Here is a 14,000-nt window from a genome sequence, read left to right on the forward strand (position 1 = left end):
TCGGTCGCTCGCTCTCTCCAGACTGTGACTGCCACGGCCCCAGCACGGGGACCTCCGGCCCTGACCTTGTCCTCTCACCCCACCCACGACCAGCCGCACCTGGCCAAGGTGTCTGGCGGCGGGCGGGCGGGAAGCTGGAGTTCGTACCCGGAGACTGTCTAATGAGGCAATGAAGCCCTCAAAACTGCTTTGGCACCCTGAGTCCAAGCACCCCGCACTTAAAGACAAACCCGCTGAATTTCCTGAGTGAAAAAAACGTGAGCAAGCGGGACAGAAGCTAAGCGCCGAGAGCCACGAAAACTAAATTGCGGAATAGACTGGACGTAAGGACGCCCCCTTCGAGTATTGGTGTATTCTGGTCGCGATTAACACCCCCCTCCCCCCACCCCATTGGCTGGTCCGCAAGAATATTGTCAATATTAAACCGGTCCATGGTGCAAAAAAGGTTGGTGACCCCTGGACTAAACTTCCGTCAGTGCACATCACAGAAGTTACCTGGCCCATGGAGTCTGCTGCCACCACACACACACACACACACACACACACTCACTCACTCTCACACACACACTCACTCACACACACTCACTCACACACACACTCACTCACACACACACACACACTCACTCACTCACACACACACACACTCACTCACTCACTCTCACACACACACTCACACACACACACACTCACTCACTCACACACACACACTCACTCACACACTCACTCACACTCACACACACACGCACACACACACACACCCACGCTCACTCACTCACACACACCCACGCTCACTCACACACACACACCCACGCTCACTCACACACACACACCCACACTCACTTACACACACACACACTCACTCACACACACACACACTCACTCACTCACACACTCACTCACTCACTCTCACACACACACACACTCACTCACACACACACACTCACACTCACTCACACACTCACTCACTCACACACACTATTTACAATAGCCAAGTAAGTCACCAACCAGTCCAGTCTTTGGGAACCAGGGAAACCCACGCACTCACAGGAGAGCATGCAAACTCCACACTGACAGGGTCAGAGATCAGCTTGGAACCGGGTTGCTGGAGCAAAGAGGCAGGAAACCTCTGCACCGCATAGCACTGTCACAGCACCAGTGATCCGGGTTAATTACCGCCGCTGTCTGTAAGGAGTTCGTACGTTCTCCCCGTGGCCAAGTGGGTTTTCTTTGGCTGCTCTGATTTCCTCCCGCCTTCCAAAGATGGACAGGGTGAGTAGGTCAATTGGGCACATTGGCGTAGTTGCGTGGCGTGGGCTCACTGCGCCACAGGGGCCTGCTACCGCATCGTACAGGTAAACCGGTAAAAGTGACCACACCACAGCACCGCTTTGACTTCGAACACATCATTGGATCTCCCTCATTTATTTGACCAGCTTCATCCTCATCCTCTCCAGCAGGACTAAACCTTTCAGAAATCCTTGCTTCCTTTGTCTAATCCTATCGACACTTCCTGTGTCTGGTTAGAATCACACCCCACCCCCCCGCCCAAAAGTCAATGCACAAGTCGCTACGGGGGGTAAAGAAGGAGTATGGCACGCTTGCCTTTATTAGTTAAGAGGGTAACTTTGAGGCAAGTTATTTACACAGAGAGTGGTGTGTGCTGCAATGTACTGCCAGAGGAGGGAGATACTATACAGATGTTTAAGAGGCTCTTAGCTAGCTACATGAATGTGCAGAGAATGGACTAAGCAGAATATTTTGGCATGCACTAGATGGGCTGAAGGGCCAACTTCTGTGCTGTAGCATCCTATGACTCTACGTGCAGGCAGAAGGGATTAGTTACCATTCATTAGTTTGGCACAATATTGTGATTGAAGGATCTGTTCCTGTGTTATAATCTCCTATATTGTATAATTGGTCCCAGCATTCTTCTTGCCACTCCATATAGTTACATTTTAAATGATGAGGTTACGTTAGCTACTCTCCAATTTGTGGGGATCACTCTATGATCTGGAGTATTTTGCAAATCATTAATCAATATATGCACTATTTCCATGCTAAGTCTTACCGCAGCCTGCAATTCTGACAACTTATTCCCAGACACATTTCATCAATTTCTCCAATATTACTTGTTAAAATGATACAAATTTCTTTGAATTCCTATTTCTCATAGACCTTTGGCCCCCAGCAGTTCTGCCGAGTTATTTTTGTGCTTTTTTTTCTGTGAAAACAGAACCAAAGTATTTGTTTAATTACTGGGCCATTTTCTTGTCCAAAGAAGGACAGATACTTTTTCCCAAGATTCATCCCAGCCCCAGGAGACACTGGATGTTGGGAACCTCAAATAAGATTCAGCAAGGAGAGAAACTGAACTGTAAGTGGATTAGAAAAGTCAGAAGAGAAACAATGGTAGGCAGTACAGTAGATAGTTTAAAAATTGGAACAAAATTTAAAATGACAAATTTAGAGCCCTTTGGCCCAACTGCTTCATGCTGGCCAAGATACACATTTAAGCTTACCCTGTTTGCCTGCATTTGGCCCACATCCCTCTCAACCTTGTCTATCCACATACCTGTCCAAATGACTTTTTAAACACTGAAATTGTACCCGCCTCCACCACCTCAGCTGGCAGCTCATTCCATGCACCCAACACCCACTGTGTGATAGGTGTAACTAAGACAAAATATAAAGAATTGAGGTGTAAAGGGATTCCTTAAGGGTTAATTTGCAGGTTGAATCTGTGGTGAGGGAAGCAAATGCAACGTTAGCATTCATTCGAGAGGACTAGAATATAAAAGCAAGGATGAAATGTTGAGGCTTTATTAAGCACTGGTGAGGCCTCACTGGGGAGTATTGTGAGCAGTTTTGGGCCCCTTATCTTAGAAAGAATGTGCTGAAACTGGAGAGGGTTCAAAGGAGGTTCACGAAAATGATTCCAGGATTGAATGGCTTGTCATATGAAGAGCATTTGATGGCTCTGGGCCTGTTTTCACTAGAATTCAGAAGAATGAGGGGTGATCTAATAGAAACTAATCACATGGTGAACGGCCTTGATAGAGTGGACGTGGAGAGAACGTTTCCTATGGTGGGGGAGTCTAGTACCAGAACACAGTCTCAGGATAGAGGGGCGTCCTTTTAGAACAGAGATGACGAGGAATTTCTTTAGCCAGAGAGTGGTGAATCTGTGGAATTTGTTACCACAGGCAGCTGTGGAGGCCAAATCTATATGTACATTTAAGGCAGAGGTTGATGGATTCTTGGTTGGTCAGGGCATGAATGGATACGGGGGAAGGCAGGAGATCGGGGCTGAGAGGAAAATTGGATCAGCCATGGTGAAATGGCAGAACAGACTCGATGGGCCAAATGGCCTGATTCTGCTCCTATATCTTATGAATATTTGCTGCATTTGCAATGAGGTAGATCAGGAACAGTAAAGGTAGCAGTGAAGCAGTAAAGGATATTTATTCCTATCTACAACAGATAGAAGTAGGTAGGAGTACATATCCCTCTTGTTTATGGAACATGAGTCTGTTTCTATTTAGCAATCTGGGAGCTGGATGCTCAAGGTACCTAACCTGTAAGAATAATAGTTAAAATGAAAGCGTGGTAGAGTGGTGTTAGGGATACTGATAGATTACCAAATAGTAAAACAAAAAAAAATGCTGGGAGACTCAATGGGACAGGCAGCACCTGTAGAAGGAAAAGTTGTGAGAAACTGGAGGTGATCACAGGGAACACAGAAATCAAAGGAAATAGAGAAGATAAATGAGCTGTAATAGAGGTCTGAGGCGAAATTCGCAAGGCATACTGCACATGGGGTGGTTTTCTTGGCCAACATGTTGAAGAAAATCACTGAAGGGAAGTTTCTCCAAGCACTGCTAACAAAGTTCCAGACAATATTAGATCCACAGAGCAATGCTATAAAGTTGGCAGTAAAATTATCAAGAGAGTTTATGCTTTACCAAAAAAGGGCCAAAGTGTTTGTCCCTCTTCGAACAAGAAAATGACAAGAGTAATTAAACAAATACAGCAGCTTGGAAAATAGGTTATCGATTTGCAAAATACACCAGATCATGTAGTAATTCCCACAGATCGGAGGGTAGTTAATGTAACCCCATCATTTAAAATGGAGCTGTACAGAGAGGGAACTCCCCCACCCTCAGCACCTTCATGTTCCTTTCTAAGAGCCTTATCAACACCTCTAACCCATCTGCCTCCCAAACCAACACTGACAACACAACCCACTACTCTCCCTGTAAAATAGCTGCCCCACACACCTTCTTTGAACTTTCCCCTCCTACCTTAAATGCATGCCCTCCAATATCAGCCATTTCAACCCTGGGAAACGATACCAGCCATCTACCCTACCTATGCCTCTCATAATCTTATGAACTTCCATCAGGTCTTCTCTCGGGCTCCACCACATCTTTCTCTACAACCCCTCCATTATCTGTCCTGCTGCAGTGGTTCCAATCCCCATCTGGTTCATACCTGGAGTATTGCCGTCATTTTTGGTCACCTCATTGTAGGACTGATCTGGAGGCTTGGGAGAAGGTGAAGAAATGTTTATCACGATGCTGTCTGAATTAGAAGCCATGTGCTATAAGGAGGGTAGTTTTCATAAATCTGACAGAGGTTTATGAGAGTACGAGAGACATAGCCAGGTCTGTACAGGAAAACCAGGTACGACTGGCGGAGGGCTACTTCAAGAGCTAAGGAAGAATTCCAAATGAGGCTGCAGATGAAACTGGATGCACGCCAACTCTGGCAGGGTTTGCAGGCCATTCTTTACTCCACCGTGAAACCTAACGCCATGAATGGCAGGGATGCTTCACTCCCAGACGAGCTCAGCTCCTTTTATGCTCGCTTTGAAAGGGAGAATAAAACCACAGCTAGGACGATCCCTGCAGCACCCGGGATCTCGGAGGCCGAGGTCGGGCTGTCTTTGAAGAGGGTGAACCCTCACGGGCGACAGGTTCCGATGGAGTACCCGGTAAGGCTCTGGAAACCTGTGCCAACCGAATGGCGGAGATGCTCAAAGACATTTTCAATCTCTCATCGCTGGAAGTTCACACCTGCCTCAAAAGGGCAACAATTACACCAGTGCCCAGGAACAGCAGGGTGAGCTGCCTTAAGTCTACCGTCCAGTAGCACTTACGTTCACTATTTTTTCCTCTGTTATTATGTTTTGTCCTGCTGCTGCAAAGTGAACAAATTTCATGACGTATAACATATATAACATATAACATATAACAATCACAGCACGGAAACAGGCCATTCCGGCCCTCCTAGTCCGTGCCGAACTCTTAATCTCACCTAGTCCCACCTACCCGCACTCAGCCCATAACCCTCCACTCCTTTCCTGTCCATATACCTATCCAATTTTACCTTAAATGACACAACTGAACTGGCCTCTACTACTTCTACAGGAAGCTCATTCCACACAGCTATCACTCTCTGAGTAAAGAAATACCCCCTCGTGTTTCCCTTAAACTTTTGCCCTCTCTCAAATCATGTCCTCTCGTTTGAATCTCCCCTACTCTCAATGGAGACAGCCTATTCACGTCAACTCTATCTATCCCTCTCAACATTTTAAATACCTCGATCAAATCCCCCCTCAACCTTCTACGCTCCAATGAATAGAGACCTAACTTGTTCAACCTTTCTCTGTAACTTAAGTGCTGAAACCCAGGTAACATCCTAGTAAATCGTCTCTGCACTCTCTCTAATTTATTGATATCTTTCCTATAATTCGGTGACCAGAACTGTACACAATATTCCAAATTTGGCCTTACCAATGCCTTGTACAATTTTAACATTACATCCCAACTTCTGTACTCAATGCTCTGATTTATAAAGGCCAGCGTTCCAAAAGCCTTCTTCACCACCCTATCTACATGAGACTCCACCTTCAGGGAACTATGCACTGTTATTCCTAGATCTCTCTGTTCCACTGCATTCCTCAATGCCCTACCATTTACCCTGTATGTTCTATTTGGATTATTCCTGCCACGTATGCCGGTGACGTTCGATCTAATTCTGATAACTGGTATATTTAACCAAGGTTTGAAATGTCTGATAACAGAAAGCATGCAGTTACGGTGAGAGGGGTTACGGTCAGTGGAGATGTGCAGGAAAAGTGCGTCATACACAGTGGCGGGTACCTTGAATGTACTGCCTGGGAGGACAGTATGATAAAGACATTTAAGAGTCTCTTAATGTGCAGGAAATTGAGGGATATGGACATTGTGTAGGCAGAATGGGTTCGTTTAGTTGGCCATATGATTTCTAATTTAACTAGTTCAGAACGACATTGTAGGCTGAAGAGCTTGTTCCCTGTGCTTTCATTATCTCAGCACACAATCTGCAAAGACCTGCATGCCCCGACTCATTTAGTACCTCGCCCATGTTCTCTAACCTTTACCCTCCTCCTTGTTACCCTCGTGATTTTGATGTACGTACAAAATACCTTGGGACTCCCTTACTCCTACTTGCCAAAGGCTCCTTCTGGTTCTCCTAATTCCATTCCTGAGGTTTTTTATCCCTCAGGCTTCAAGGACACTGATCAGTTTTAACTTCCTACACCTTACATTTCACTGATTATTCCTTCGTAACTAAATTTGCAACTCTTGTGACATCCTTGTCCTTCCTTCTTACTGGACGTACCGGTCCTGTATTCTCTCAGTCTCTCCACAGGAACCAAGCCTGGTGCTTTGGTTCTCATCCCCCTGACAAATGAGCTTAAATCCTCCCAGGTAGCAAACTTCCCCACCAGGACACTGATTCTCCTCAAGTTAAGGTGCAACCTATCCCTCTTGTACAGATTGCCCCTGTCCCAGAAGAGGTTCCAATGATCCAAAAACCTGAAACCATGCTCCTGTGCCAATTCCTCAGCCATACAATTATCTGTTCTATCTTTCTATTTCTGAAAAGACTAGTATGTGGCACCTGGAGTAATTCATAAATTCTGCTTTTCAGCTTCTTTCCTCATTCCCTCTACCACTGTGATTCCTTCCTTCCATGATACGGAATTTCTAAAAGGCTTTGGTAAAGTACCTCCCAAAATTTCATGGCATGGATAGATTTGCTGACAACCAGGAAACAAGAGAGTGGGCATCAGTGGGTTACTAGTTGCTAAGATGTAATGAGGGGGCTGTGCTACAGGGATCAAAATATCAATTATATTGCTGATTGCATCACTGATAATATTTTTCACACTTGGATGAAGACACTGATAGTGTGGCTGATACAATAGTCTGTAGTCAGCATGGTTTCCTTAAGGGAAAACTGTGCCTGATAAATCTGTTGGGATTTGTTGAAGAAACAACAAGCAGAATAAACAAAGGAGAATCAGAGGACGTTGTGTACTTGGATTTTCAGAAGGCCTTTGACAAGATGCCACACATGAGATTGCTTAACAAATTAAGAGCCCATCGCATTCCAGAAAAGCTACTAGAATGGACAAAGCATTGGCTGATTGGCAAGAAGCAAAGAGTGGGAATAAAGGGAACTTTTACTGATTGACCGGCCGGCAACTAATGGTGCTCCACAAGCATCTGTGTTGGGACCACTTCCTTTTATGTTATATGTCAATGACTTGATTAACAGAATTGATGGTTTTGTGGTCAAATTTGCGGACGATACGAAGACAGGTGGAGGGGCAGGTAATGCTGAGGAAGTAGAGAGGCTACAGAAGGACTTGGACAGATTGTGAGAATGGGTAAGGAAGTGAGAGATAGAATATAGTGTCAGGAAGTGTGTGGTCATGCATTTTGGTAGAAGAAATAAAAGGGTAGACTCCATTTTCTAAATGGAGACAAAATTCAAAACTCTGAGGAGCAAAGGGACTTGGGAGTCCTCGTGCAGGATTCCCTGAAGTTTCATTTTCAGGTTGAGTCGGTTCCGAGGAAGGCAAATGCAATGTTAGCATTCATTTCAAGAGAACTAGAGCATAAAATCAAGGATGAAATGTTGAGGCTTTATTAGGCACTGGTGAGGCCTCACCTGGGGTATTGTGAGCAGTTTTGGGCCCCTTATCAAAGAAAGGATGTGCTAACATTGGAGAGGATTCAAAGCAGGTCCACGAAAATGATCCCAAGGTGAAAAGGCTGGTCATTTGAAGAACTTTTGATGGCTCTGGGCCTCTACTCACTGGAATTCAGAAAACCGAGGGGTGACCTCTTCAAAACCTATCGAACGTTGAAAGGCTTTGATAGTGGATGTGGAGAGGATGTTTCCTATGGTGGGGGAGTCTAAGACCAGAGGACACCGCCTCAGAATAGAGGGGGATGTTTTTAGAATGGAGATGAGGAGGAATTTCTTCAGCCAAAGAGTGGTGAGTCTGTGAAATCAGAATCAGAATGAGGTTTATTATTGCCGGCATGAATTGTGAAATTTGTTAACTTAGCAGTAGTGGTTTAATGAAAATGTGATAATATAGAAAGAAGGAATAAAAAGATGGATTAAAAAATAATTAAATCAATTACAGTAAATATATTAAATAGATTAAAAATAGTGCAAAAACAAAAGTAATATATATTTTAAAAAAGTGAGGTAGTGTCCAAGAGTTCAATGTCCATTTAGGAATCTGATGGCAGAGGGGAAGAAGCTGTTCCTGAATCGCTGAGTGTGTGTCTTCAGGCTTCTGTATCTCCTCCCTGATGGTATCAGTGAGAAGAGGACATGTCCTGGGTGATGGGGGTCCTTAATAATTGACATCGCCTTTCTGAGGCATCGGTCTTTGAAGATGTCTTGGGTACTACGGAGGCTAGTACACAAGATAGAGCTGACTAATTTTCCGGATTCCGCACCTTTTGGTCCTGTGCAGTAGCCCCCCCGCCCCCACCCACACCAGACAGTGATGCAGCCCGTCAGAATGCTCTCCGCGGTACATCTACAGAAGTTTGAGTGTTTTAGTTGACAAACCAAATCTTTTCAAACTCCTGATGAATTATAGCCACTGTCTTGCCTTCTTTATAGCTGCATTGATATGTTGGGACCAGGTTAGATCCACAAAGATCTTGACACCCAGGAACCTGAAATGCTTCAGATCCCTCTACGAGGATTGTTCAGTTTATCGTGGGCAAGTGTGAGATTACGCACTTTGGTAAGAGGGCAGATTATTCTCGGAATGAAGAGACAAAAAAATGAGCAAAATTCTGAGGGAATTCATTGCCACAGATAGCTGTGGAGGCCAAGTCACTGAGTATATTAAAGGCAGAGGTTGATAGTCTGGGCATGAAGAGAAGGCAGGAGATCAGGGCTGAGAGAGAGAATGGACCAGCCGTGATGACATGGTGGAGCAGACCCCATGGGCCAGATAGTCTAACTCTGCACCTGTTTCTTCTTATGGTCTTATAGAAGGAACAAAGTGCAAGGTTTCCAGGTCAAAACAAGTGGAAAGGTCTGTTGTGCTGAGAACATAGTGACTCTGCAACCGGATACTGATAGACTGAGCTACTGGGTGAAAATGAGGCAAAACCAGTTTAAGGGGAAACGTGAGATCATGCACTTTGGTAAGAGGGCAGATTATTCTCTGAATGAAGGGACTAAAAATGAGCAAAATTCAGAGGGAGTTCTGTGTTCCAGTGCAGCCACAATCACAACAAGTAGTCGAAAAGGCTACTGACATGTAGGCCTTGATCATACAGGATCGGAATTAAAGAGTAGGGAGATTTGGCTATAGTTGTACATTAGCAGGACCTAATTACAAAATAAGAGTTCTTAGCAATATCTTCTCTCAGAGTGTGGTGAACCTCTGGAATTGGCTGCCCCAGTGGGTGGTCGAAGCCAGGCCAGCGAATTTATTCGAGGTGGAGGCAAATATCTGAAGGATGAAGGAATTAGCGTTGTGGGGAGCTTTCACCGAGGAGGAGACGAGTTATTCAGATACGGACTTACCTTGTGGCTGGCAGATTTTTGGTTCCTGCCTGCCACCTTTGGTGAATCCCAGGGTGTAGATCTGTCGTGTACGGAGCTGCTCACCTCTTCAATGATCTAAAGGCAGCGCATTCAAAACAGAACAGTCACAATGACAAACCCCGTTATCATTAGCTTGACATATTCACTGTCTTTCCCTGCCCCGGCCCAGTCAGTTCACAGAGGCCCTTCAATACCTTAGCCAAGCCATCGTTAAACTGGAGGGAGAGCAGAGAAGATATATGAAAATGTCACTAGGACTTGAGGGCATGAGTTATAGGGAGAGGATGAGCAGGCTAGGTCTGTATTCCCTGGAACATAGGATACTGAGGTTGAAAAAATCCTGAGGGGCATAGTCTTTTTTTCTCAAGGGAAGGGAACTAAAAACTTGAGGGCGCAGGTTTAAGGTGAGCGGTGAGAGATTATAAAGAGACCTGTGGGGCTTGTCTCCATGCTGAGTGAGTGTATGACTCCACGAATCAATCTTGGCAATGCCGTTTTAGGAATGGTAGGAAAAACGTCAAGGACAAGTCAGTCAGGTCCAATGAAGCCTGTTTCCTGTCTCCTGGCTCTGAAGTAAGGACCAGCAGGGCTCCAGGGCCTGTTTCCATGCTGTGTTAACCTTGAGCTCCAAGGGCCCCGTTTATGAAGGATGAACAAGGTGCAGGCTTCTTCTGCTCACGGTCTACGGCCTCATGTGAACACCAGACTAAAGGTGACAGCCAGCAGCACACAGACTGGACAGGCGGTGTAAAGGGCAGTCCCATCGGGACAACAGGATGCTCCAAGTCCCCTTTACCCTTGTCCAGAGAGACCCCCGTACCCATCTCGCTTGCCACATACATGACAGGAGCAGGAAGCGGGGCCCAAATCAACCCCCCTCCCCCCCACATCCTCCATCCTTGTTCCTACCTCATCACCCAACTATAATCCCACCTCTTTCTGGCTTCCCCTTTCATCCCCCCCCCCCAATATTGCCCACGGTCCCTCCCCATACTCTGCACCCAAACGCTCCGAGCACAATCCTCCACGACACACCCATTCCCTCACTCGCCTCACAAACCCTTCCGCAACATGGCACTGCACAGCTCCCCATTCTTCCAAGCTGTCCCCCATCTTGGTCACTCCTCACCTCCTCACTTACCCCAGCCTCTCTGACAACGACCCGGCCCCGCTCTGCTCCAGACCAGCCACCAGGATCTTCTCACTCCCTCTCCTTGCTCCCACAGGAGAAGCAAAGACCCAGGGCTCTCACGCCCTCCCAGCAATTGCCCTGGGCGCTCGAGTAAACAACCTGAAGACGTCCCAAGCCCTATGGAAAAAGCCCTCCAGGGCCAGCTTTTACTGGAACCTGGGGTCAGATGACCCACAAGCCCTAAAGATGGATGATAAATAACTCTCTCCCTCTATGAAACCTCTCCTCCAGTCACTGCAGGTGAAATGCAGAAATGATGCTTCGGCTCTGAAGAACACACCGTGGATCGCCCCATCCCGATATAGACCAGATGGTGAGGGTAGAGCCCAGCAGCGTGCGGTCAAGACAGTCGCCTTCCCTAGGACTTTGCTGGAGAAGTCAGTGTACGGACATGTAGCTCTCGGCCCGGAGACATCCAGCCCAAACTCTGAGGTTCCCACCTTGAGCCAAAGAGTGTTGGGCTGACTCCCAGGTATCATCGTGATTGGAAAGGATCGAGTGGCCTTGTTGATAAGGAAACACCTCGGATGATGGAGCCTGGTATCACAGACTGGACCCGAGAGGGAAGACTCCTTCAGAAATTGTCATTGCTGCTCTTTGTGTATCGGCTCCTGCACGTAGATTTGACTGACCTCTGATTCACTGAAGACAAGGATGTATATCCTAGTCATGAGCTAAACGGGCTCTTCAGCCATATTCTGTGGCCAAACTGGAGGCAACGTGATAGATCCACGATAACAAGGATTAAGGGTCCGCAGTAGCAGACAGTCGCACGTCAGCCTGGTAACTTTGGAAATTAGCCCTCACACAGAGCTGCTGTCGCGCTGGAGAGGGTGCAGGAGAGATTTACAAGAATGGTGCCTGGACTGGAGGGCCTGACCCATAGGGAGGGGTGGCCACAATAACATTTAACTCCTTGGAGCGCAGAATGACAGGTGACCGCGCGGGGAGTTTAAGTTAATAACGTCATGAGGGGCATGGCTAAGGTGGATGGTCAAAGTCTATTCCTCAGGGGCAGGGAGTCCAAAACTGGAGGGGATAGTTACAAGACAAGAGAGCAGATTGAGAGGCAACTTCTTTACGCAAAGGGTATTGAGTATCTGGAATGAGCTGCTAGAGGAAGTGGTCAAGGCGGGTGCAATTCAATAGTTCAGAAGCAGTTTGATAGGTATGTGGGGCAGAGGGGCTTGGAGGGCAATGGGCTGAACGTGGGTAACTGTGATTAGCAGAGAGGATGCTGTAGTCAGCATGCACCAATTGGATTGAAAGGTCTGTTTCCATGCTGTTAATATTCTCTGGACAACCTTCATTCTAGACGGCTAGGTTGTTGATTAATCCCTTATAATAAAGGGTTCACCATGTATTAGTTATTCACACCAATTATCTTTAGAATAATTGTCAATCCTATATAACAAGTCATATTAATTAATCACCTATAATCAAATTTAATCTGCTGGTAAGCCATTCATGCAAAGTTGTTAGACTGGTTAACCACTGCTGGCTAACTAAGTGAAAATTTCTGGTGCTAACACCTCCAAACCTTCCGCCAGTCCTCAGTCTGTTCACGGCTCTCCAGCCCCAGCACCACGGTCTCATTACTCGCCGTCGTGACCTTCAGCTCGTGCTGAACCTTCTTACTGCGCTTGAACTTGTACGTTACGCGGGATCCGTGGAGGCTGAGCTCCATCAGCGGCTGCTGGTCCTTCATGCATTTGTAACACTGCGGGAAAGAGGAACCGGGCGCGGTTACCCAACTGTGGACAGGAGGTGCCCCCCAGGTCTCATCACAGCTCCTCCCATTCCTGGCAGGGTCAGCTACGTATACCCTTATACCACACCGCCTGCTCTTTATCCCTTTCCGCGGACTGCAGACTTCACTACTTGTCCCTTACCCCTGCCACCGAGTGCCCCTTACACCTGCCTGCAAAACCCATCATCTGCCCTCTTGTAAGAGTTGGAAACAGATGATAACTGGAGTTGTGGGATCCTTCTGTGCGTCAGAGTCAAGTCCGGTGCAGGAAACACTCAGCAGGTCAGGCGGTGCCTGTGGAGACAGGATCTGCCTGACCTCGCCTCCGACCTGAAACCCTGGCTCCATTTCCCCTGCTCAGGCGATGCGGCTCATGGCGGGAACCTCAGAAAATTCCAGCACTTTTCTGCTTTAGGTTCAAATTTCCAGATTGCAAAACAATTCCATTTTTGGGTAGGGCTCAGATTGGCTGTGGCCAGGGTGTGTCTCTGATTGACCATGACTACACTGGATTCTGACTGGTTGTAGCCAAGCTGGACTCAGATTGGCTGGGTCAGGTTGGGTTCGGATTGGCTGCAGCCAGGGAGTGTCTCCAATTGACCATGCCTATGCTGGACACAGATTGGTTGTAGCCAAGCTGGACTCAGATTGGCTGGGTCAGGTTGGGTTTGGATTGGCTGCAGCCAAAAAGTGTCTCCAATTGACCATGCCTATGCTGGACACAGATTGGTTGTAGCCAAGCTGGACTCAGATTGGCTGGGTCAGGTTGGGTTCGGATTGGCTGCAGCCAAAAAGTGAATCCAATTGACCATGCCTATGCTGGACACAGATTGGTTGTAGCCAAGCTGGACTCAGATTGGCTGGGTCAGGTTGGGTTCGGATTGGCTGCAGCCAAAAAGTGAATCCAATTGACCATGCCTATGCTGGACACAGATTGGTTGTAGCCAAGCTGGACTCAGATTGGCTGGGTCAGGTTGGGTTTGGATTGGCTGCAGCCAAAAAGTGAATCCAATTGACCATGCCTATGCTGGACACAGATTGGTTGTAGCCAAGCTGGACTCAGATTGGCTGGGTCAGGTTGGGTTTGGGTGGGCTGTGGCCAGGGAGTGTCTCCAATTGACCATGACTACGCTGGAT

General features: G+C 47.0%; 1 protein-coding gene across 1 annotated transcript in view; it reads right to left on the reverse strand.

Moving 5' to 3' along the window:
* Nucleotides 1-14,000, reverse strand: part of LOC140728249 (actin filament-associated protein 1-like 2) — a 143,517-nt gene that overhangs the window by 36,988 nt on the left and 92,529 nt on the right. The window contains exons 7-8 of the mRNA XM_073046764.1: nt 12,654-12,833; nt 9,901-9,996 (exon numbers count right to left, since the gene is read on the reverse strand). Of these exons, the coding sequence (XP_072902865.1) occupies nt 9,901-9,996; nt 12,654-12,833 (276 nt within the window). The remainder of the gene's footprint in view (nt 1-9,900; nt 9,997-12,653; nt 12,834-14,000) is intronic.

Source organism: Hemitrygon akajei, chromosome 1 (genome assembly GCF_048418815.1).
Source record: "Hemitrygon akajei chromosome 1, sHemAka1.3, whole genome shotgun sequence".
In the NCBI taxonomy this organism is placed as follows: domain Eukaryota; kingdom Metazoa; phylum Chordata; class Chondrichthyes; order Myliobatiformes; family Dasyatidae; genus Hemitrygon; species Hemitrygon akajei.